General features: G+C 34.0%; 1 protein-coding gene across 1 annotated transcript in view; it reads right to left on the bottom strand.

Annotated features, from left to right (window-relative positions):
- Window positions 1–24,684, bottom strand: part of LOC142339157 (intraflagellar transport protein 88 homolog) — a 58,295-nt gene that overhangs the window by 5,976 nt on the left and 27,635 nt on the right. Inside the window, exons 10-15 of the mRNA XM_075388941.1 lie at window positions 24,410–24,679; window positions 23,874–23,990; window positions 17,994–18,141; window positions 14,003–14,114; window positions 9,350–9,465; window positions 8,882–9,000 (exon numbers count right to left, since the gene is read on the bottom strand). Of these exons, the coding sequence (XP_075245056.1) occupies window positions 8,882–9,000; window positions 9,350–9,465; window positions 14,003–14,114; window positions 17,994–18,141; window positions 23,874–23,990; window positions 24,410–24,679 (882 nt within the window). The remainder of the gene's footprint in view (window positions 1–8,881; window positions 9,001–9,349; window positions 9,466–14,002; window positions 14,115–17,993; window positions 18,142–23,873; window positions 23,991–24,409; window positions 24,680–24,684) is intronic.

Genomic DNA, 24,684 nt, shown 5'->3' with positions numbered 1-24,684 from the left:
TACAATCAATACCAATAAACATTAGAGATGGTAACTAAGACTTATAGGAACGACGTTCAAATAGCGAGCATCTAAAGTTGGGCTTTATGGGTTTATCCCGTTTATATTTCTGACTTCAATTTTTTATACTGACTCTGTTCATTTTGAATTGCTTTGCTGAGCAACTGATGTTCAAAATCACTTTTAGCAGAATTAGAGAAGAGAGAAACTAGCCTAGAGAAGTCAAAAAGATTTCACGCAAAATGTTGAAAAAACGGCAAAATGAGGTAAAGCAAAACATTTTTTTGTTCGACGAAGTAAAAAAACATAGCAGGACAAGTCCTGAAATACAATTCAAAGAATTAAATGAAAAAGTTAGAAGTACTCTATCTGACCAGCAGATCAATTGAACAATGCCAGCCAAAACACAAACAAATTCATCCCAAAAAAATTGAGAAACAAACAATCAAACAAACTAAACAAAAATATACTCATTGCTAAAACTCTTAAAGCTTTTACCCCTAAGGAAAAAAATATTTATTTCAAAAATATGTTTATAACCAATTGGTTATAAACATTGGTTATAACCAATGTTTATAACCAATTGCAGATTTTAATGAAATGTTGCTGAATGCAGCGATATTAATATCTTCAGAATCATTTCTGTGTCTCTACAGGTTATCCAGTAAACCTATTCCAAGCCTTGAAAAATTCATTGGCTCAGATCGATAGGCAATAATTTTTAGAAAGAATTTCAAATTTCAAAAAATAGAAATTTGTTCAATAAAAATGTTGAAAACCAATCAATTGCCCCCTAGCAACTATTCAATAAAATTCTATCAAACCCTTGATGAGTTTACCAGGCTACTGAGGCAAGAAAAACTGAATAAAAGACAAATGTTAAAAAGACAGATGTTATCAAAAAAATTTCATGAAATTCGAAAAGTTAAATTGTTGAAAACAAATCCATTGAAATTAACAACCATGCAGTAATTTTTTATCAGACCGTGGAATAGCTCCTCTGGCACCTGAGAATGGACAAATATCAAAAAATTGCAAAAACTTGAGGCAAACTTTAAAAAAAAATTGAAGATTTTATCAACAAACTGCTAAAATTCGAAACATTAAAATGTTGAAAACCAATCCATTGGTGCTAGAAAATAAGCAGTGCCCAATTGACAAACCTTAAAGGAGATTCCTTGGCTAGGGAAGCTGAAACAACTCAAAAAATGACAAAAAATTTTTTAAAAACTTGAAACTGCAAAAATTAGTATCATTTTGCGTGTTTGTGTTTGTAGTATATTACCAAAAAGATATAGCTCATAAAAAGCTCATAAGTAACTTTGCCTCGCAAAAGGCCTAAATCAACTTTTAACAACTTCAACCTAAGATTAATCAAACAAAAACTTAAAAAAATCACAAAAATACATGAAAAATTGCACAACTTTGAGCCCAAAAACTCCTAAAAATGACCTTTTAACCTTGAATTAAAGCCATTCCATTAGCTGCACCACTCTTAGCACCTGACGGACTACTAAGGCCCACTTTGGTCCTCTAATGAAACTTAATGCCCGCTGGGCTTTACCTGTTTATCCCGTTTTGAAAGATCAAAGTCATTAGAAAAAACATACCCGGTAGATTGCCGGAAAAATAGCCGCCGTTGATTCCAATAAGCATGATTGGGATTGAAAGAATAGAAGATATTGAAAAAAAAGGTTTTTGTACAAAAACATTTTTTAAGTCCGATTTATTTTGATGGCATTTTGTAGTTGAACACACTTCTGTTTCTTAGAAAGAGGCTACAGGGGCTACAATCAATACCAATAAACATTAGAGATGGTAACTAAGACTTATAGGAACGACGTTCAAATAGCGAGCATCTAAAGTTGGGCTTTATGGGTTTATCCCGTTTATATTTCTGACTTCAATTTTTTATACTGACTCTGTTCATTTTGAATTGCTTTGCTGAGCAACTGATGTTCAAAATCACTTTTAGCAGAATTAGAGAAGAGAGAAACTAGCCTAGAGAAGTCAAAAAGATTTCACGCAAAATGTTGAAAAAACGGCAAAATGAGGTAAAGCAAAACATTTTTTTGTTCGACGAAGTAAAAAAACATAGCAGGACAAGTCCTGAAATACAATTCAAAGAATTAAATGAAAAAGTTAGAAGTACTCTATCTGACCAGCAGATCAATTGAACAATGCCAGCCAAAACACAAACAAATTCATCCCAAAAAAATTGAGAAACAAACAATCAAACAAACTAAACAAAAATATACTCATTGCTAAAACTCTTAAAGCTTTTACCCCTAAGGAAAAAATATTTATTTCAAAAATATGTTTATAACCAATTGGTTATAAACATTGGTTATAACCAATGTTTATAACCAATTGCAGATTTTAATGAAATGTTGCTAAATGCAGCGATATTAATATCTTCAGAATCATTTCTGTGTCTCTACAGGTTATCCAGTAAACCTATTCCAAGCCTTGAAAAATTCATTGGCTCAGATCGATAGGCAATAATTTTTAGAAAGAATTTCAAATTTCAAAAAATAGAAATTTGTTCAATAAAAATGTTGAAAACCAATCAATTGCCCCCTAGCAACTATTCAATAAAATTCTATCAAACCCTTGATGAGTTTACCAGGCTACTGAGGCAAGAAAAACTGAATAAAAGACAAATGTTAAAAAGACAGATGTTATCAAAAAAATTTCATGAAATTCGAAAAGTTAAATTGTTGAAAACAAATCCATTGAAATTAACAACCATGCAGTAATTTTTATCAGACCGTGGAATAGCTCCTCTGGCACCTGAGAATGGACAAATATCAAAAAATTGCAAAAACTTGAGGAAAACTTTAAAAAAAAATTGAAGATTTTATCAACAAACTGCTAAAATTCGAAACATTAAAATGTTGAAAACCAATCCATTGGTGCTAGAAAATAAGCAGTGCCCAATTGACAAACCTTAAAGGAGATTCCTTGGCTAGGGAAGCTGAAACAACTCAAAAAATGACAAAAAAATTTTAAAAACTTGAAATTGCAAAAATTAGTATCATTTTGCGTGTTTGTGTTTGTAGTATATTACCAAAAAGATATAGCTCATAAAAAGCTCATAACAAGTAACTTTGCCTCGCAAAAGGCCTAAATCAACTTTTAAAAACCTCAACCTAAGATTAATCAAACAAAAACTTTAAAAAATCACAAAAATACATGAAAAATTGCACCACTTTGAGCCCAAATACTCCTAAAAATGACCTTTTAACCTTGAATTAAGGCCATACCATTAGCTGCACCACTCTTAGCACCTGAAGGACTACTAAGGACCACTTTGGGCCTCTAATGAAACTTAATGCCTGCTGGGCTTTACCTGTTTATCCCGTTTTGAAAGATCAAAGTCATTGAAAAATGTGTGAACACATCTTGAAAAAAAAACACAGCGCACCAATACAATTCAAATTCTTTGAATTGTAAAAAAAAAATAGGAGCACTATAATAGCCGGCTGAGAAGATGAGGGCGGCTATTAACAAGGACCATTGAGTTTCCACAATGAGTCTGAGCTAGTTTCATTCAGGCTATGTATTAAAATCACAACTATACGTAAACAACTTAGAAAACTTCACACCACTTATTCAGTAACAGTAGAATGGTAAGTAATAGAAGATTTAGAAGATTTAATAGAAGAAGCATAATGAAAGCAGCCGGCAGAGTGCCGCAAATGGCTGTTGCCGTTGACCCCCTTGACGCCCATCGGGATTGATACAGAAAAATGGGATCTTTTCCGTTTGTGCCCCCCCCAGCTTAGTGGGTGCATATTATTTGCAACCCACAGATGCACGTGCAATATTTTTACATAATGATTTACTATGTAATGACCCGTGTTCTGTAACTGGGGGAGCATAACGTACTGGGGGGGCACAAACGGAAAAGATCCGAAAAATGTTTTAATTTGGGGTACAGTTAGATAGATTCTAAAACTATACACAATTCAGATATAATCTGAAGGCTACTAAGCTGAATACTAACACCAGACAGCAATTGCTCTAATGAGCTTTGACAACCTAATGGACTCTGACTTAGTGACCGTGCTCTATCGGTTTATCAAGTTTCCTTTAAGCTTGCTCTTTTAACCTTGACCGTATTCGCTGCATTGCGTAATTTAAGGAGTTAAAAAATAAACATAAACCGACAAATGTCGGAAGAATTGCTCTTGAACGACAGGCGAGGCATTTTAATTCATGGTCTTTAGTATAGATCAATTTTTCTTTATGGGCGCAAAAAAACCTCGACCCCACCCGGATTCGAACCACTGCTTCAAGAGCAATTAAAAATCGGTTCATTTAAAACCGTGAGTGAGTAAGTCAGGAGTCGAACGTTATAGTCGTGACTTGATCAAAAAAACATGATCGAAAGATCAAACAAATTTAAAAAAGGAAAGCGCCTAATTAATAGCCGTTGAGAAGCTGACGGAGGCTATCAATTAACAATAGACATTAGTAAGGTTTATTAGAACCAAGTTCAACAAGAGGGCATCTAAAAGTATGGTCTATTGGTTAATCCCGATTCTTTTTCGATACTGTCGTTTTTCGATACTGACTCTGTTCAATTTAGAAGCCTTGGCTCAGCAAATGCTGCCCAAAAGCACTTTGAATAGAATGAGAAAAGAACACCACTAGTCTAAAGAAGTTGAAAAGATTCTATGAAAGACGTTGAACAGCTGTGAACTAAGGTAAATCAAAACAAATCTTGGTTGACGGAGTAAAAGAGGAGCACTATAAGAACCACTGAGAAGATGAGGGCGGCTATGAATATGCTTGACATGAATTAAAACAACTAAAAAGCTCTAATTATGCCTAATCAGAGAGGCAGAGACCCGCATTATTGGGATAAGTGACATGACAATGACAAGAATTACAAAACTGGCTCAGACTAAAAAAAAACGTAGTACCGTCAAAGTGAGGAAAAAAAGCACAAAATCACATTAAAATCACAGCTCAAAATCACAAAAAAGGACAAGACTCAAAGATCAGCTAATATGAAAAAAGTTTGAAAGTCAATAAAACAACCGCCATGATCTCAAGTCCTTAAATAGATTCATTATTTCAACCGATGACAATTCTCATTGATCAGTTATTAAATATGCAACTCAAACAAGCAATAAAAGAGCAGAAATTCTGTAATAAATTTGAAATGTAAAAAAATTAGTCTAAGTCCTGGAAAGCATTCGCTTTGAATTGAAGCTACTAATTCGGTTCCCTTGTCCCATTAGCAATCAATCAGACCTGTCATAATCGAATTAAGTGATAATCCAGTCTAAAAAATGCTCGCAAAAATAAATAAAATTACGACTAATTTCAGACGATTAATGGCGGAGACAAAAAAAGCATTAGCTGCCTATTGCGTCCAAAAACATTTGAATAGATCTCTACAGAAGAGGGTACCTATACAATCCAAAACTTTTGGGTTGTAGAAAAGCAGAACGCCTAAATAATCATTTGAGAGGCTCACGATGGCTATTAAAAAGAGAAGATATATTGACAGCTTAAACGTCAAAAAGTGTTCGATTTGGTACACAGTCTAAGTTAGAATACAAGGTATGTCATGTTTTGACATATTTCATATGTTATGAAATAGTGCCCTAAGAGACGAGGACCAAAGGGTAAAAGTAGTTTAAGTTCTACCCCATTATTTAAGTAAAGGCAAATTTTTAGATACCCAGTTATTTGGCCTCCAGGTGTTTTAACAAAAGCTTCCTAATTTTATCACACTTTCTGATATAATCTGGTTTTCCAATTTCTGATTTTGAAAACACAAACCGACTTACGACGGACAAATTGCTCTCGAACGACATAAGGCATACAATTTTATAGGGTGCATACGCTAGAAAAGCTTTTATGTTTAAACGTCTGACTAGGGAGGGGTTCAAACCCGCAACCTAACGGATAAGAGTCGTGGATATTAACCAATAAGCTACACTGGCCACTACAGCGTTCTCCCACAATCAGTTTTATTTTTAACAACAAACTGAATTTCTGAAGGCTCGCAATCGAAAACATAACCCACTACCGTCGGGCGAATTGCTCTCAAACGACTGGCGAGCGGTTGGCTTTGTCAGGAGACTATCCAGTATCCCTATTTCAAAGTTTAAATAGTTTCACTGGCTAATAAAGATCCATAAATACAGAACATGATAAATTTCCGAAAATTCGAAAAACGTTAAATTTTATCAAAAATTGCTAAAGCAGGAGTCATTAAAATATTGATAACCATTTTAATAACTCTAGAAACTATGCAGCAGTTTATTATCAAACCTTTGAGGAGGTCCCAATGACCCTGGTGCCCAAAAAAATTCAAACAGATTCAAAAAACTTACAAAAATTTTTTAAAAATTGCTGATATTAAGATCTTGAAAACCATTCCATTACATCTAGAAGCTATGCAGTAACCTATTGTCAAACCCTAGAGGATATTCCGCGGCTCTTAAAGATGCAGAAATCTAGAAACCGACAAAAATTTACAAAAAAACTTGAAAAAAATGTAAATTTTATTTAAAAAATTGCTAAAATTTGTCATACTAAAAAAATGAAAGCTATTCCATGGCAAATAAAATTTTTTTCAGTAACTTATTATCAAACCCTTGCAACAGTGGGGTGGGGGCAACAGCGCGATGGGGGTGGGTGGGGAAATAGTGGGGGGGGGCAACATTGGGGTGTCTTCAACCTAAGAACCGGCCTTCACAGTATAAGTCAACCGGCCTTAAGTATAAGTCTCCAAAAAAGTTGAAACAGAGCTGAAAGGCTCTAAGATCACTTAATGCCCGCTGGGTGGTACCTGTTTATCCTGTTTTTGAGGACAAAATCAAAAGCGTCACACGAAAAATCGGTCACAAGCGAAAAATCGCATGATAAACCGACAGGACTAATATAATTGCTACAAATTTTGTTTGACAACAATTAAACATAACAACTGTAGTAACCAGTACATTAGGAAAAACTAAACCAATTTCCGAGCACTTTTCATTTGACTTTCAGTACTGAACTGCCGCCAATTGAGTTTAGCTACTTTAAGATCTAAACGAGAAAGTTAGATCACGCAAAACGCAAAGCGTGAGGGGCGCAAAAGTCACTCGATAAGTCAAAACGGTCAAATAAAAATGTATGCTACAAATACGTTTCCAATAATTGCTTCAAACTTCGTTCGAGAGCAATTAAAAACATAGCCGGCAGATTGCCGGAAAATAGCCGAGATAGACGCTTGTGGCCTACCATGAATTGAAACAACTAAAGAAGTAAGATTGACAGATCGACCACCAGCTTTTAATAGACTAGACCTTTTGGGATAGATTCGGACTGCCATTTTATGAGACATTTGCTCTACAAGGAAAAAGCCCTAATGGAGCTTTTTCAAAATTAATATTTGATATTAAAACTCATCAAGACTATTACTCAGGAATTATGGCATATAAGTTTGGCACTACTTAGATGCACACTATTGACCTTTAATTAGTAAATGTTCATAAAATTTAGAGTTCCATAAGTGAGTTCAGAACTCATCTTTTTGAGTGAGGTAAGTCACGCAATTGACCTAAAAGCGGAAATGACGTCACGAACACAAACTTGAACTGCAAAGCAGTAAAAGTCACTGAAGTCATTGAAAAAGTCAATTCCAAGAAATCAGGGTAAGATAAATCAAAAATCTGTTAGACGAAGTTAAAAACATAGCAGGACAAGTACTGAAATACAATTCAAAGAATTGAATGGAAAAACTTAGAAACATTCCACCCGACCAGCAGATCTATCAAAACAAAATCATCTAGAAGAAATGAGAAACTAAAACAAGCAAACACACTAAACAAAAATATACTTATTGCTAAAACTCTTGAAAATTTTACCCCTAAGGCCAAAATTGATCCCTTTATATATACCTATTTCAAAAATATGTTCAAAACCATTTTTTTCCCCTAAAATCGGTGCAGTATTATATCTCCAAACCTGAAAAAATTCATTGGCCCTTGAAGATCGATTAACTCGAAAATGACAGGAATCATTTCTGTGTCTCGAGAGGTTATCCAGTAACCCAACTGCAATCCCTAAAAAATTCATGGGCTCAGATCGATAGACAATAATTTTTAGAAAGAATTTCAAATTTCAAAAAATAGAATTTCGTTCTATTAAAATGTTGAAATCCATTCAATTGCTCCCTAGTAACTTTTAAATTAATATCATTTTGCGTGTTTGTTTTTGTAGTACCAAAAGATATAGCTCATAAAAGGCTCCTAACAAGTAACTTTGTCTCGCAAAAGGCCTTAATCAACTTTTAAAAACTTCAACCTAAGACTAATCATACAAAAAATCACAAAAATACATAAAAAATTGCACCATTTTGAGCCCCAAAAACTCCTAAAAACAACCTTTTAAAAATTAAGGCCATCTCAATAGCTGCACCACTCTAAGCATTTGAAGGACTACTAAAAGCCCACTTTGGGCCTCTAATGAAACTTAATGCCCACTGGGCTTTACCTGTTTATCCCGTTTTGAAAGATCAAAGTCATTGAAAAAATGTGTGAACACATCTTAAAAAAAAACAGCGCCCCAATACAATTCAAATTCTTTGAATTGAAAAAAAATCAGGAGCGCAATAATAGCCGCCTGGAATTGCTGACGCGGCTATTAAACATTGATTAGGGACCGATTAAACCCGCGTTATTATTTAGCACGTGCCTTTCCATCAAATTACTTGAATAATTTGCTAAGTTGGGCAGCTTTCTGCTTTTAACGCCTGATTAGTTTTGACCGTGTTGTCTAATAAAATTTAAAATGAAAATAGAACCGATCCCAATGCATTCCTCTTTCGATTTGATTCAGCGTAATTGCACCAACTATCCAATGGAACACTTACACTCAATGTTGTCAGGAAATCTTCTGTGAATGAGCTTGTATGTTTCAAACGCTCGCTGGTAGTTGCCAATTCTCCGGTAGCATTTAGCAATGTGATGGGGCCACGTCACGTTCGCAGGCCTAGAAAACATCAATATTATGTTACAATTTTTGAGTGTAACCAGCCCCTTTCTCATTAGCTAACGATAATTATGCGATTATTAACACTAAGCGATAACATCGATTAATGAAAAAGTAACTCCTTCTCTGGTGATATGTTTGAATGACCGTCCTGCATTTCATAAACGAACCAAAACTCTGACAGCAAAAAAATGTTCTGTCAAACACAACTTTAAAAAAATTAGCGCATGTAGAGACTTTTCATCTCAACAACTTAAAAAAATTAATCTAAGTTGCAATATCTTCAACACGGGGACTAACTGAAATATGTCTATTATATTTTTCCTTGACCAATTGAGAGGGTACTTACTGAGCAACTGCAGCTTTTTCGAAGTATATGATGGCCTTCTCGTACACCTGTATCTTGATGTAGTAAGAGCCCAGCCACTTGATTATGCCACTATTCGAAGGAAGACATTTGAACGCCTACACATCAAATAGAAATCTATAGGCACAAACCCAGTTACACTCGATTGGAAGAAACTCATCATATGCCTCAATACCAAGACATTAAAACCAACTCACTTGACTGTGAGAAAGTGCCAATATGCAAAGAATCTGTCTGATTCCCATCATTTCTATCATATTGAATATAGTTCATTCGGAAAAACTGAAAACAATTTATTTAGAAATATGGCATAAGAAATGGAACTAACAAAATTAAAACCTGCTCATTGAATGTGAGAAACTGCAATTAAAATAATGATCTGCCTGCTTTCCATCATTTTCATACTATTGCAGATCAATTATTTGTAAAAATTGCAAACAATTTAGTTAAAACAGTATATACCAGTCATTTATTAGAGAATTGTATAAAACGAGCTCTGATCTCTTAATATTAGTGAAGAGAATCGCTTTTAAAGAGTATATTGATTGATAGGCGAATTGTAATCCTAAGCATTTTTAATAGGAATTTCAAACTAGTTTTTACTACATTATCTTGATTGACAGACGCATTGTATTTCCAAAAAATTTTCTAAACATACCCGGCAGATTGCCGGAAAATAGCCGCCGTTGATTCCAATAAGCATGATTGGGATTGAAATAACAGAAGATATTGAAAAAAAAATTTTTGTACAAAAACATTTTTTTAAGTCCGATTTATTTTGATGGCATTTCGTAGTTGAACATACTTCCGTTTCTTAGAGAGAGGCTACAGGGGCTACTATCAATAACAATAAGCATTAGAGATGGTAAATAAGACTTAAAGGAACGACGTTCAAATAGCGAGCATCTAAAATTGGGCTTTATGGGTTTATCCCGTTTCTATTTCTGACATCCATTTTTGTACTAACTCTGTTCATTTTGAATTGCTTTGCTGAGCAACTGATGTTCAAAATCAATTTTAGCAGAATGAGAGAAGAGAGAAACTAGCCTAGAGAAGTCAAAAAGATTTCACGCAAAATGTTGAAAAGGCGGCAAAATGAGGTAAAGCGAAACATTTTTTTATTCGACGAAGTAAAAAAAAAAACATAGCAGGACAAGTCCTGACGTACAATTCAAAGAATTTACATTGACTAAACAGAAAAACTAGACCTAGAATGGACTATGAGTGAAATCAGAAAACCATTTTTTAAAAAATCGGATAAAAAAATAAAAAAACAGAACATCAATGTCAAAATGCCGCATGTGAACAAAAAAACCACTAGCGAGAAATGAAAATTTAATTCAAACAAAAAACTAGGCCTAGAATGAGCTGTGAATGGATTGGGAAAACCATTCAGAAAAAAATCCGATCCAAAAAATCGAAAAAAACAGTAAAAATCAGAGTGAAATTGTCGCATGTGAATAAAAAACCACTACCGAGAAACCGAATCTTTGTTCAAACAGTTTTCTCACTCTACTTTAAAATTAGAGCGAGAAAAATTCACGCAGCAAAACCACTCGCTTTTTCGCTTCATTTCCTGTTTCGGCGTGACCAAAATCACTACTCCAATTTGACTTCAAAAATCATGAAAATGTGTGAACAGATCTTAAAAAAAAAGACAGCGCCCCAATACAATTCAAATTCTTTGAATTGTAATAGGAGCGCTATAATAGCCGGCTGAGAAGATGAGGGCGGCTATTAATAAGAATTTCGAATAGTTTTTAGGATACTAAAAGTTTCTATTTTGTTTTTTGGTACTTCATTTTTCCAAATTAAAGTTTGTTTCAAAAAAGATTGAGGTTTTCAACGAAAATGAGTAGCGTAAATTTTTCATTCTTTGACGTTTTTACTTTTTATAAACTTTGTGTGTCTTGTATTTGTCTTGTTCGGCTCTTTTCAAGTTTTTGATTTGTTCCGTAAATTGTTTTATTTTTTCCAAGAATTCAACCAATAATTGTGCCTTGTTTATTTCGCTTCGTAAATTATATTTTTGTTTTCCATTCTGTTTTTTCGACAATTTTCCTTGTCTTCTGTTAACACTCTGTCCAATTTCTTAGATTTACTCTTGTTCCTTTTCGGCTTTGAATTGTTTGTTCCACTGTTTTGTTTCCTTTTTTTTCTCTAGAATTCTTCCGACATCTTGACTTTTCTTTAAATTTTGTATGTTTCTCTTTTCTGTTTTAATTTTTTGTGAAATTCCTATTTTTCTTTAACCCTCTTCCTAAGTTTTCTCTTATTTCGCTTAGTGTTGTTAATGATTGCTTTTAGTTATTCTTATTTTCTTGTGCAATATTTTTTGAAAAATAAAACTTTTTTAGCTTGGTATTTCTTTCTTGCATACTATCATCTTAACTCTTTTCTTCATTGACATTTTCTTTGATTTTTATTTCACCATTGTCCTTATTCTTAAGATTTTGTCTTGCTACGCTCATTGTTGAAGCATTCTTTAATTTTTGTATTTTTGCTTTTGATTTTTTATAATCAATTTTAACCTTAAATTTTCGCTTGTTGATGTTACTTTTGCTGGTATTTTTATTTTTTTTTATTTGGCATTTTTCATTCTCATTTTAAGCTTTGTCAATGATCACAGGATTTGTTTGATTTATGTTTGATTGTTTTCTTTTTTGCGTTCTTATTTTGTATTATTTTGTTTCTTTTATTGACAACTGGGTTTGTTCGACATTGTGCCATTTTTTCATTTTATATTTTGTTTCACGTTGTTTCTTCAGTTATTTTCTAACCTTTCGATGTTTTCTTGAGTTTCTTTTCTCTTTTGTCACAGGATTTGCCTTGTTTTTTTTCTGTTGTTTCCATTGTTTCTGTTTTTGAGTTTTGTTTGATTTTGTATTTTTTTCTGATTTGATATTTTTGATATTTCGTGAAAATTTGTTACATTTTTCGTTTTCTATTGCTCGAGTTTGTCTTGCTCGGCTGTGTTTTTTATCATTATTTTATCTCATAATTTTCCGACGCAGAATTTTTCTCCTCGTTGACGCTTGTTCTTGATTCTCTTTTTGTACTTTATCATTGCTCATGTGACGTCTTGCTCCGCTCATTGTTGTTTGACTGTTTGTCTCTACGTATTTTTTAGTTTGTTACTGTGCGCCCAAATTTTTCGGACGCTATGCGGGTTTTAGAATTTTATCTGTTTTTTCTCCAATTGGACGTTTACGTTTTTCCTTAATTTTCTATTTTATTGACTTTATAAGTCTTCATTGGATTGTCTTCCTCCGATATTATTTTCTTTTTTGCCTGCACTTTGTTTGATAGTTTTTTCTTCTTCACTCCTTGTTTATAATTGTATTTATTTCTCTAGTTTTTGTTGTTTTCTTTTGTTTTAATACTTTCACGCTAGACTTTTCCGAGATTGTGCCATTTTCAAAATTTGTTTTTTGGTTTACTAATGCTTTTCTTGTTTGGACGTTTTTTTCTGACTTTGTCCTTGTTCGGACCATTTGTCTGGCTTTGCTCCTTGTTTATTATTGTTTTATTTTTTGTTTATGTTTTATTTTATTTTATTACATTTTCTCTTTTTGTTTGTTTCCGACCTTTTGCCGTTTTTTTTTTATTTGTAGTTTGGTTTACATGTTTTTTTTTCTCGGTTTTGGACGTTTTTTCTTGAAACTCTTTCCCTCTACTTTGTCCTTGTTCAAAAGATTTCTTGCGTGACTCCTTGTTTTTAATAGGATTGGTCGTTGATTGTGTTCAATGGATTTGTCTTCTCTAAATTTTTCACTTTTTTCTCCAATTTGTTTAAATTTCTTATTGTTTTCTCGTTTCATCCTGTATTTCGTTTTAATTGTAGCCCGTTTTCCAAGCTTTGTTTAATGTTTGCTTATTTATTTGGAGAGCTTTTCAGGTCCAGTTTTTCTACCGTGCTCGCTAGTAATTCTCCTTATTTTAACATTTGTCTGTTTATCTATTATTAAATTTATTGCCCGCCTCTTTTGTGAACTAAAATTACGGTTTTTACCGTGCTATATCAGTGCTCCAATAACCTCTTTTAGTAACGCCCCTGAGGGGACTGAAAAAGAAGGAGGGATCCCACATATAATTCTGGAAATTTCTGTGTCAATTAGCTGACTTGGCCAGAATTTTTCCGACAGTACTTACATAATCTTATTATTTCTTGCTAAATCTTGTTTTTCGAACCAACTTTTTTCACCGTGCTTAATTTAACTTAGAGGGGTGTAGCTTAGAAATGTTTCTTGGGTGCTACAAAGCCCACACCACAACCCCGGATCTCCAGGCTACTTATCCGAAGTCGTTACAATGTCTTACAAAGTTAAAGAATGTTCTAGAACAAAAGCACTAACGGTCAAGCAAAAATTTTGAATAAAAAAGACACACACGCGTTTACAATAATTGCTTCAAACTTTGTTCGAAGGCAATTAATGAACTCATAACAATTACTCATTAGGAAACTGCAAAGAAAATCCCGAAAATTCGTTAAACACCTACATCCAACGCCTGTTTCAAAAATACAGATGTCAGATAAAAAAAATCTGACAGGCATCGAAAACTTAACACAATTTTGTGAGAGCACGCAATACATAATAGTAGTGTTTTCAACGAGAAACTATCTGGTGCACTCACATCATTGTACATTTTGAATGCCTCATTCTCATCTTCTTCCTCCAGAATGTTGCCAAGTGCAACAAAGATCCCTGGATCGTGCCTGCCAGATGTGACAGCTACCATCTCCAACCTAGCACAATAAAAAGAACGGATAAGTTACGCTAGCATTCAATACACACGCGGCAGGATGCTGGAAAATAGCTGTCATTGATTCCTATAACTCCGATTGGATTGAACGAACAGAAATTGATGGCTTTACAAAAAAAAACATACCCGGCAGATTGCCGGAAAATAGCCGCCGTTGATTCCAATAAGCATGATTGGGATTGAAATAACAGAAGATATTGAAAAAAAAACATTTTTGTACAAAAACATTTTTTAAGTTCGATTTATTTTGATGGCATTTCGTGGTTGAACATACTTCTGTTTCTTAGAGAGAGGCTACAGGGGCTACTATCAATAACAATAAGCATTAGAGATGGTAAATAAGACTTATAGGAACGACGTTCAAATAGCGGGCATCTAAAATTGGGCTTTATGGGTTTATCCCGTTTCTACTTCTGACTTCAATTTTTTATACTGACTCTGTTCATCTTGAATTGCTTTGCTGAGCAACTGATGTTCAAAATTACTTTTAGCAGAATGAGAGAAGAGAGAAACTAGCCTAGAGAAGTCAAAAAGATTTCACGCAAAATGTTGAAAAGGCGGCAAAATGAGGTAAAGCGAAACATTTTTTTATTCGACGAAGTAAAAAAAAAATATGGGCGCTATAATAGCCGGCTGAGAAGATGAGGGCGGCTATTAAAAATGATTTGTATGTGAGCTATTTTGATTGGATTTCTCAGTTAGACATACACCTGTTTCTTAATGGGAGGATACAGAGATTCGTGTCAGAACCAACAAACATCAGAACTGGCAACTAAGACTAATTAGAACAAAGTTCAAATGCTGTGCATCCGCAACTGGTCTTTTTGGGTTGATCCCGTATATTTTTGATTTGGTTTTTCGATACTGGCGTTGTTCAATTTATATTGATTGCTTTGCTGTTCAATTTAGTTTACTAGTACTTAACCGCACTTTGATCAGATTGAGAGAAGAGTGAAACTACCTTCGAGAAGTGAAAAAACCTCGAACATGTTGAAAAAGATATGATCTAAAGTAAAGGAAAAAAATTTTTGTAAACTGAAGCATAGAACATAACCGGAAGAACTCCTGATGCGACTTAAAGCGTCGGAACTTCCCTAGCAACAAAAACTAATGTTTATAGTACGGAGCAAAACATTCTTTGCCTCCCGACAGTTAAGAAAATAGAAAAATTTAACCCATGTAACAAAAATATCAGCATTGTCATCAAGGAAATAAAATTAGAGAAAAATAAAAGCAACATTATTCGAAAAACATTTTAAAATGATTAAAAACTATTTCCTTCGACTTAATTTCATTTCCCCCTCAATTCACAAAGATAACTCAGAGAAAACGTAAAATGTATTTTTTAGAGATATATCCGTTTGAACGATAGCCAAAATTATTACGATGGACAAAAAACTAATACATACAAAAAACTGACCAGGCTAACGACGAGACTAAAAAAATTAAACTATGCGACAAAAAACACACATTGCGAAAGCATAAGGCTGATAGCAAAAAAAAAGACGTTACAAAAACAATAATTTAAATTCCACAGAAAACAATTATTTTTGGGTCCTTATTTATTTTAGTTCACCGGAAACATCACACGTAAACAACAATCATTTTGTAATAGTACATCCAATAAATTTTCAGAAGAGCATTATACTAAACGAAATCAGCGGTGGACACTGAAAATGATTTGCAAAAACCCGAGAAAACCAAATTTTCTTGAAAACTTACGAACTTATAAAGTCACTGCATAGCAAAAAAATTTAATGTTATGACAACTACTCCTCACAGATAATAGCAAAAATCGAGATGCCAGGTACTACAAATTTGAGGTTACGTACGCACAATAAAAACCAGAACAAAAAATGCATGAATAAATAAACAAATAAAAAACAAAAAACACAGCTGGCAGATTGTCAGAAAATAGCCGCATTTGCTTTGTAGATCTGCAGTCTCAAAAGATGGTAAAAGAAACAGATAAAAAATTATTACATGCTGATATGAAATATTTTGATTAAGAATCTTTATAACTTATTGCTGCTTCCATTATGTGCTCTCGAATAACCATCAATTGTAGTGACACACATTCACTTGACCTCATCTCTTTGTATTAAAGGTAAGAAAAGTCAACCCCAGAGTTAGGAAGTCAATTTTGAGAATGAGGTAAGTCATGTGTGACCAAAAACTTAATCACGCAAATGATCAAAAAACTCGCTCAACTAAGAGTAATAACTGACATCACACACGTATTTCAGTTGATATTGCTTCAGCGAAAGAACAAAAAAGCAGATTTGAAGCGGTTGTGACGTCATATGGTCGTAATGAAAATCTTGACGAAATAAAAAACATAGCAGGACAAGACCTGACCAACAATCCAAATAAATTTCATTGACTAAAGAAAAAAACTAGACTCCGAATGAACTTTGAATGGATTCAGAAAACCATTTAGCAAAAAAAAAACGATCAAAAAATCAAAAATAGAGAAAAAATCAAAGTGAAATTGCATAACAAAAATTTGAAAAAACCACAAGCGAGTAAGCGAATTTTTGTTCAAACACCGTGTTCTTACTCTACTTTAAAATAAGAATGAAAAAATTTCACGCCGCAGAACTACTCGCTTTTTCGCTCAACTTCCTCTTTCGGCTTGACGAAAATCATCAATTCAATTTGTCTTCAAAAATCGTGTGAAAATGTGTGAACACATCTTTAAAAAAAGACAGCTCCCCAATACAATTCAAATTCAATGAGTTGGAAAAAAACAATAGAAGGTCATTAATAGCCCCAGCAATCGCTATGCGACTAATAAACAAAGTACCAAATGAATTTAATTATTTAGACTTGGCACTTACGCAAATTTAATTAGCCATTCATTATAAGAAACCAATAGCAACTAAACTCAAAGATTCGAAACAAAAAAACAATCCACTAATGCCGGGCGAATTTCTCTACGAGAGCTTATTAAGACCCTTTTACACGTGTATGGGGACTAAGTAACCTAAGCTAAAATCAGTTAAAATGTCTATTATTCTTTCGATTTTAGGTCAAAGAGCCACCTGAACACATATTTCCGGTAACCTAAATCTCGAGAAAATCAAAATTCCTCTTCGATTCACATTGACAAAAAGGAGCGCAATAATATCCGTCTGAGAAGATGACGCTGGCTAGTCGTTAAGTACAAAAGCAGATTATCGAAATGCATTTTTATAAATGCACTCAGATTTTTTCATTTTCACACAGCAGGCAATGTTCCTATATAAATGGTGATAGTTTAGCAAACCAGATGATCCCAAGCCTAAAATTGCTCCAAGTCAACACTATTTTCGAATCATTCACAAATATTATCTCGTCGCTACTAAACCTTCATAATTTAATGATTCCTCATAGGCATTTTTTTCAAAAATTCTGCTCAAGACGTATCATATATCATGACAACTGCCCCATTTTTCAATTCTCCTCAAAGTGATAAATTTCCTGTATATTAATTCTCGGATTCTCAAAATCTGTTAATATTAAATGCCAGATCTCCTGCTCATAAGCCTGGTGGAGCCAATAGTGGGGGTGGGGGGTCAACAAAGGGGGGGGGGGTGTCAACCTCTAAGAACCGCCCCTCACACCATAAGTATAAGTATAAGTCTCCAAGACAGTTTGAGCTGAAACAGACCTGAAAGGCTCTAAGAGCACATAATGCCCGCTGGGCGCTACCTGTTTATCCCGTTTTTGAGGACGAAAAGTCAAAAGCGTCAGACGAAAAATTGGTCAAGCGAAAAATCGCATAAAAAAAGACCGACAGGACTAATATAATTGCTACAAACTTCGTTTGAGAGCAATTAAAAAACTGTCGCAATGTACACAATTGGCTGTCTGAACCCACCAGTGTTTGGCCATGTCGATTTCTCCGAGGTTCTCACAAATCTCCGCCAGTTGATACTCCACTTCTGCATTAGTGCGCAGAATAGCGTGCAGCTGCTCAAACCTGTCTTTGGCCTCCTCTAACTGTCCTTGAGATTTAGCCGCAAGTCCTACAAGTCCAAAATATTACAATTTAAGTTAAATCAGAGGATCAAAAAACTAACGTAAATTTTGTCACTAGAAATTACATCAACGAGCAAACATTGAAATTTGACAATAAGGGATGATATTTTTATATGAAATGAACTATCCCAATTCTCAGCTATGTTTCACCATTGAAAGAGCCGCGCTATATTACGACAACTGATAAAATAGACCTGACATGGCATTCAGAGGGTTTTCAGCAAAACGAAATTTTGGATAGCGAACCCTTCCCCGATAAGTTGAAGTATCTAAAGTTGAGTTAAGGATTTTTAACAATTCAACCACATCAAGAATGCTTTTTGGAAAGCACGCCAATTTTTACTACGCTTTGGTTATATCAAGCAAATATTTAAATTGGCTAGCAGAAGCAAAAGGAGGTTAGCTTCAGAGGTCGAGGAATGCAGGGGAGGGGGAATGGGGGTAGAGGTGAAGGTCCAAGATCGCCTCCTCAAGCTTTCTAAGCAGCCTTGCAGAGCTATGCACTTAGTGCTTATTAAAGCTAAGAGAGCAGCTCAGATACTTAACGACCTACGGCTTTACCAATTTATCCAATTTTTGAAGGCTACTTAAATCACTCAAACCAGTGAAAGAATGTTCAATTCAAAACGATCACGCAAAAATTTTGCATTTACAAAAAAACATACACTATAATTTCTTCACACTTTGTTCGATAGCAATAAAGCAAAACTTATCACCTTTCAAAAATCTCCGCAAAATACAATGAAAAACGCGGTTACAACTGAGAAATTTTTCAATACCTTTTGAAAATGAGCGCTTCCAAACATTTAAAACTAAAAACTACGATTTCTCACATTGCCAAGCAAAAAAGTTGCTAATATTACAAAAAATCGTAACCTTTAAATGATGTCATGAACATAAAAAAATCAACATCGCAAAAAGCAGTTTAAACTGTCAAATTTCAGAACATTTTGAGAATATCAGTCTTCCAAAAAGCACCTTCAACTGCGCTGCACAGTATTAGAAACTCAACAAAAGCGTGAAATGAAGAGGTAAACTAGCAGAAAAAAAACGAGTAAAACTCAGAAAATGTTGAGTACTTTTTTTGCCAAAAAAGTACTCCTTTTTATTGTCAAAATGCCAAAGAGTAAATTCATGCAACCGTATAACAGCAGCAAAACTCAAAAGCAGTTCAAAAAGCAGATTCAAAACAGTTTCTGTGAATCGCTTACTTGGAGACGAGTAAGATGAAAGGATCAAACAGAACTTAATGCCCACTGTGCGATGACTCTTTATCCTGTATTTGAGGACGAAAATTCAAATGGGTCAGACGAAAAATTGGTCTAGCGAAAAATTGCATAGAAAAAGACAAGCAGGATTAACATATTTGCTACAAACTCCGTTTGAGAGCAATTACCAACCATTTCCTAAAAATTCCTTGTTAAGTCATTAATGATAAAGCATTTCTACTATAAACCAGCGTTAAAGAGGATAATAGATGATGACATTACGCCATATAACAGCAGCTGAAGTGCGGCATCAACAAAATGAGAGAGGGAGAGATAGAGTGAGATATATATAAAACGTGAACGAGAAAGAGAAAGGTAGAAACTCCAACCGAGAGAGAGAGAGAGAGAGAAAGAGAGCTAGGAATACTTTCTATAATGGGATTCGATTCCGCAATTTTCAGTTTTCTAGCCTTTTTAGTAATTAAATCATAGAAAAAAACGGAGAGAAAAATTCAAAAGATGCTTCCACAATTCGCAGTAAAAAAATGTTTAAAATCATTTTTGATCTCTGAGTTCTGTCAAGTAACTCTTCTACAAGACTTAAAAAGTTTCGTTGCCAGTAATGATCGTTAAACTCAGAAAAGGACAAAAATATTCAGAAATTTTGAAAACAATTGCAAATTGTAACGATCTCTGGATAAAATTCAATATATTGAAATCTTCAAAATAATTTCATTGTCTCAAGAGACTATCAAGTAACGTTGTTTCAAGCCTGAAGTAGTTTCACTGGCTCAAAGATCCATAAACTTGAAACATGATAATTAAAAAATTTCTAATCAAACAATTGCCAAAATTGGAATAATAAAAGATTAATAACCATTCCATTAACTTCACAAACTATGAAGCAGTTTATTATCAAACGTTGGAGGAGGTCTCAGATCCCCTGGTGCCGGAAAAATTTAAAAAATATATTCAAAACATTCAAAAAAACTTTAAAAAAATTGCTTAAATTCGTGATATATTAATCTTGAAAAACTTTCCGTTATATCTAGAAACAATGCAGTAACCGATAAGCAAACCCTAGAGAAGCTCTTCAGGCTGGCAAAACCTAAAAACTGAAGAAAATTTTTTAAAAACTTGAAAAAAATTGCTTGAAAAAGTTTCGTTTGAAAAAATTGCTAAAATTTGAGCTATTAAAATGTTGAACAAATTCATGGCCAAAACAATTTTCCGAAAACTCATTATCAAACCCCAACGGAGGTTTTCTGACCCCAGAGACTGAAAAAACCTGAATAATGACAATATAAGTAAAAAAATGAAAAAATGCAACTTTTGACAAAATAATGCTAATATTCGTGATGTAAAAATTTTGAAAAATATTCCATTACATCTAGGACCTATATAGCAGCTCATTTTCAAATCCTAGAGGAGGTTCCATGTTCCTTCTTGAGGCTGGAGAAACCTAACAACAAACATTTTCAAAAAAAACCTGAAAATAATGCAAGTTTCATTTAAAAAAAATGCTAAAATTTGTGATAATAAAAAGTTGAAAACTATTCCATGGCTAATAAAAACTTTTCAGTAGTTATTATCAAACCCCTAAGGAGTTTTTCTGACTCCTGGGTCTGGACAGATTTGAATAATGAAAAAAAATTCAAAAAATTGAAAATGCACGGTTGTCAAAAAACGCTAAATTCGTGATGTTAAAATATTGAAACCATTCCATTACCACTAGGGAGGGAGGGGGGGGGTGTTCACCGGTTTTAGAGCACTTAATAACATTTATCTTTATATGGGAGACCCATATTGACATTTAAATGGGTTAGAGTGCTCTCAAGTGACCTTGTTAAAGTTAAAGTCATTTAGAGAGTGTGGTAAGTCAGTTATGATCACAAAATTTATCACAACGTTCAGCTTAAAACTCACCGCTAATTATTTAAAACAAAGACGTCACATACATACAAGTAGTAAAAGAGCACCAAGATCACCGCAATATAGCTAAGCTCAGCTTACAGCTTCGCATTACATTACCAATTAGGACAAATCAAAAACATAGAACTTAAAACATAATATTTACACAGAAAATTTGCACAGTAGATGTGGAGACTGTCCAGATGAATTTAGATGTCTGCACAATTCCGAATGCGGTACATTTATTTAAACCAGTAGAGCTCATGTTTCTAGCTCGTTGACACCATAAAGTTTTACCAGTTTATCCCGTTTCAAATCGAAATTCTTTACATAAAACCATAAACATACCCCGCAGATTGCCGGCAAATAGCCGCCGTTGATTCCAATAAGCATGATTGGGATTGAAAGAAGAGAAGATACTGAAAATAAAAAAAGATTTTTGTAGAAAAACATTTTTTAAGTCCAATTTATTTTGATGGCACTTCGTGATTGAACATACTTCTGTTTCTTAGAGAGAGACTACAGGGGCTACTATCAATACCAATAAGCATAAGAGATGGTAACTTAGACTTATAGGAACGACGTTCAAATAGCGGGCATCTAAAATTGGGCTTTATGGGTTTATCCCGTTTCTATTTCTGACTTCAATTTTTTATACTGACTCTGTTCAATTTGAATTGCTTTGCTGAGCAACTGATGTTCAAATTCACTTTTAGCAGAATGAGAGAAGAGGGAAACTAGCCTAGAGAAGTCAAAATATTTCACGCAAAATGTCGAAAAAGCGGCAAAATGGTAAAGCGAAAAAAAGTTCGACGAAGTAAAAAAAAACATAGCCGGAAGAATTCCGGAAACGACTCGAAGTGAAATCCATTTAAACGCCATACAACTACTCATCAAACAAAAAGTGCCCTCACTAATTTATGATTATCTTGAAACAAAGTCATGAAACAAAAAAGTAAAAACAATAAAATCAAATCTGTTAAAAAATGATAAAAAATCTGATCAAATTTTGTTAAAAATTGAGATCCCGAAAAAAACAATCTCTGCCAAAATAACTTCATCAATTCAACTAGTACTTACAACAACCACTTATGTGAATTCTGAAAAAAAATACTTTAGGCTAAATTATGAAAAAAAGCTCTTAAAAAACAACTTTCACTGAAAAACTGGAAAAAGTTACTAATTTTTTTTAATATTTCAAAAAACATATAAATCCAAAGAAAGATTCGATTCCTTTCAGCCAATAGGGTATCCAGATGCTCGCAAAACAATAGGCAAGTCATAATAGGCAAAGAAACTTAGCTAAAAACAGAAAAAAAACGATAAACTGCAAAAAATTAAGAAAAACAGTTCCAATTTTCGCCTTTTTTTGTCATATTTCTCAACAAAAAAAAGAATCTTACCCACAAAACTGTAAGCAATTGTTATCATACTATTGCTCAAGTAGAAAGGGTTTCTTCAATACCCATTTGAGCCAGTAAAACAAAATAATCGTCAAAAAACGCAATAATTAGCCCGAAAATCAGCAAAATACATTAAAAATTACATTAAAAATACACCGAATTATCATAAAATTCATATGAATTTCCAGAAACCTTCAAACCACTACCGAAACCAGCCTACAATTAAAACAAAATCATAACAAAACCTCTTAACGAAAACAAATAAAAAAAACTGCTTTAAAATGCCGCACGTGAACAAAAAAATTTCGCTCGCTTAGAGAAAATTTTTTTCACACATCAATTTCTCGCTCTCAACAGCGGTATGAACAAAAACCACTCTCTTTTCTCTCCGCTCTTCACTTTTGTTCAGCACCAAAATCACTCCAAATTTTTTCACGCGTTTCATTTCCCGCTTCAAAAATCACTCCAATAAAATTGATTTAAAAAAAGGACTTCTCCAATACTCCTCTTCGAGTCGTAAAAATAGGAGCGCTATAATAGCCGGCTGAGAAGATGAGGGCGGCTATTAAAAACCAAAGCAATAATTATAATCTGATTCCTGATTTCAAAACGAGGGAGCCATAGTCTGGTGGAGGAGGTCAAACAATAAGAACCACTCTTCACGCCATGAATTTTTGCATTGAACAGATTCGGTGAATAGCAAGCATACTTATAGACCAGTAAGGCTGTAAAAGAGCTGCACGCCAACTTGCTGTCCTCTGGATTTACATGTTTATCCCTTTTTTGAGGAAAAGTCAAATGGTCAGACAACAAACTATCAGACGAAGAGTTGGTAGAACGAAAAATTACGTTAGAAAAGACCAGCAGGATTAATAAAATTGCTAAAAACTTCGTTTGAGAGCAATTATCAATTTTATTCAAATTTTCCCTAATTTCTTATAGAAAACTCGGTTTTTTAATAAGGCCATATCTTCGAAGAAAGGGAAACTGGAAAAAAACACTTTCCTGAAATAATTTATTGTGTAATTCTCTGATGACCAGGAGAGGATGTCAAAAACAACGCCAGAAAAATCCAGGCTAGCGTAGATTTTCTTCCCTGATTACATAAGGTCAGAGAAATACAAAATTGCAAGTAGAGAAGCTTAAAAGTTTTATTACTGGGCAACGGGAACAGCTCGATTGAGCAAAAAGTCTTACCCATGTTGTAGAGGGCCTCAATGCACGTGGCGTCATTCCTGCATGCTTGCGAGAAGAACTGATACGCTTGTCCAAATTGGCCCTCTTTGTACAACACACATCCTTTGTTGTTGAACGCTGAAACGATAAGGAAATTTCGTGACCAGTGTTAGTAAGTTTGTAAGATTAATTACAACATTTAGGCCAGTAAATTTTAACCTTGGGCTATAACGGTAATTTTGTTGTCCAATTCCATCCAAACTGTAAGAAAATGTTAAAGATTTTACAGTTAAAGACAGTTGAAGATTTTACTCTGGTTCCTATATATACATAACTTCAAAAAAAGCCTTTTAAGAAGAAAGCTCATCGCTATCCGTATGCAACAGTCAATCTACTTTTTAATCGGGAAAGTCCGTTGGTAAAAAGGTTTTTATAAAAACAGCAGCAGTTGGCAGCTTGACATAAATCTGTAGAAAGTAGTATAAAATGTCTTCAATATTAGCCGATAGCGACAGAATAAGAAATATCGAGGCTAATAACTACCACTTGTGAATTACCTTGTGCATTGTATGGATCCAACTCGACCGCAATGGTAGCATACTTCTGAGCTTGTGCTAGATCATTCTGCAAGAAGAATATTGCAGCCAGGTTAGTTGAGGCTGAACCAGCTATATCGGATCCCTTCTTTGCGAATTCCTTAAGAGTTTCAATGGCTTCGTTGAATTTCTTCATCTTCACGTAAGATATGGCTTTGCTAATCTGGATCTCATTGTAGAGATGTTTGTACTGTTCCGCTGTCTTTAGTTGATCCGCAACCCAGTCGAAGCCTGAA

Source organism: Convolutriloba macropyga, chromosome 5, assembly GCF_964194025.1.
Source record: "Convolutriloba macropyga chromosome 5, txConMacr16.3, whole genome shotgun sequence".
Taxonomy (NCBI): Eukaryota; Metazoa; Xenacoelomorpha; order Acoela; family Convolutidae; genus Convolutriloba; species Convolutriloba macropyga.
Note: the sequence above shows the minus strand (reverse complement) of the source record. Positions and strands in the feature narration are given on the sequence as shown.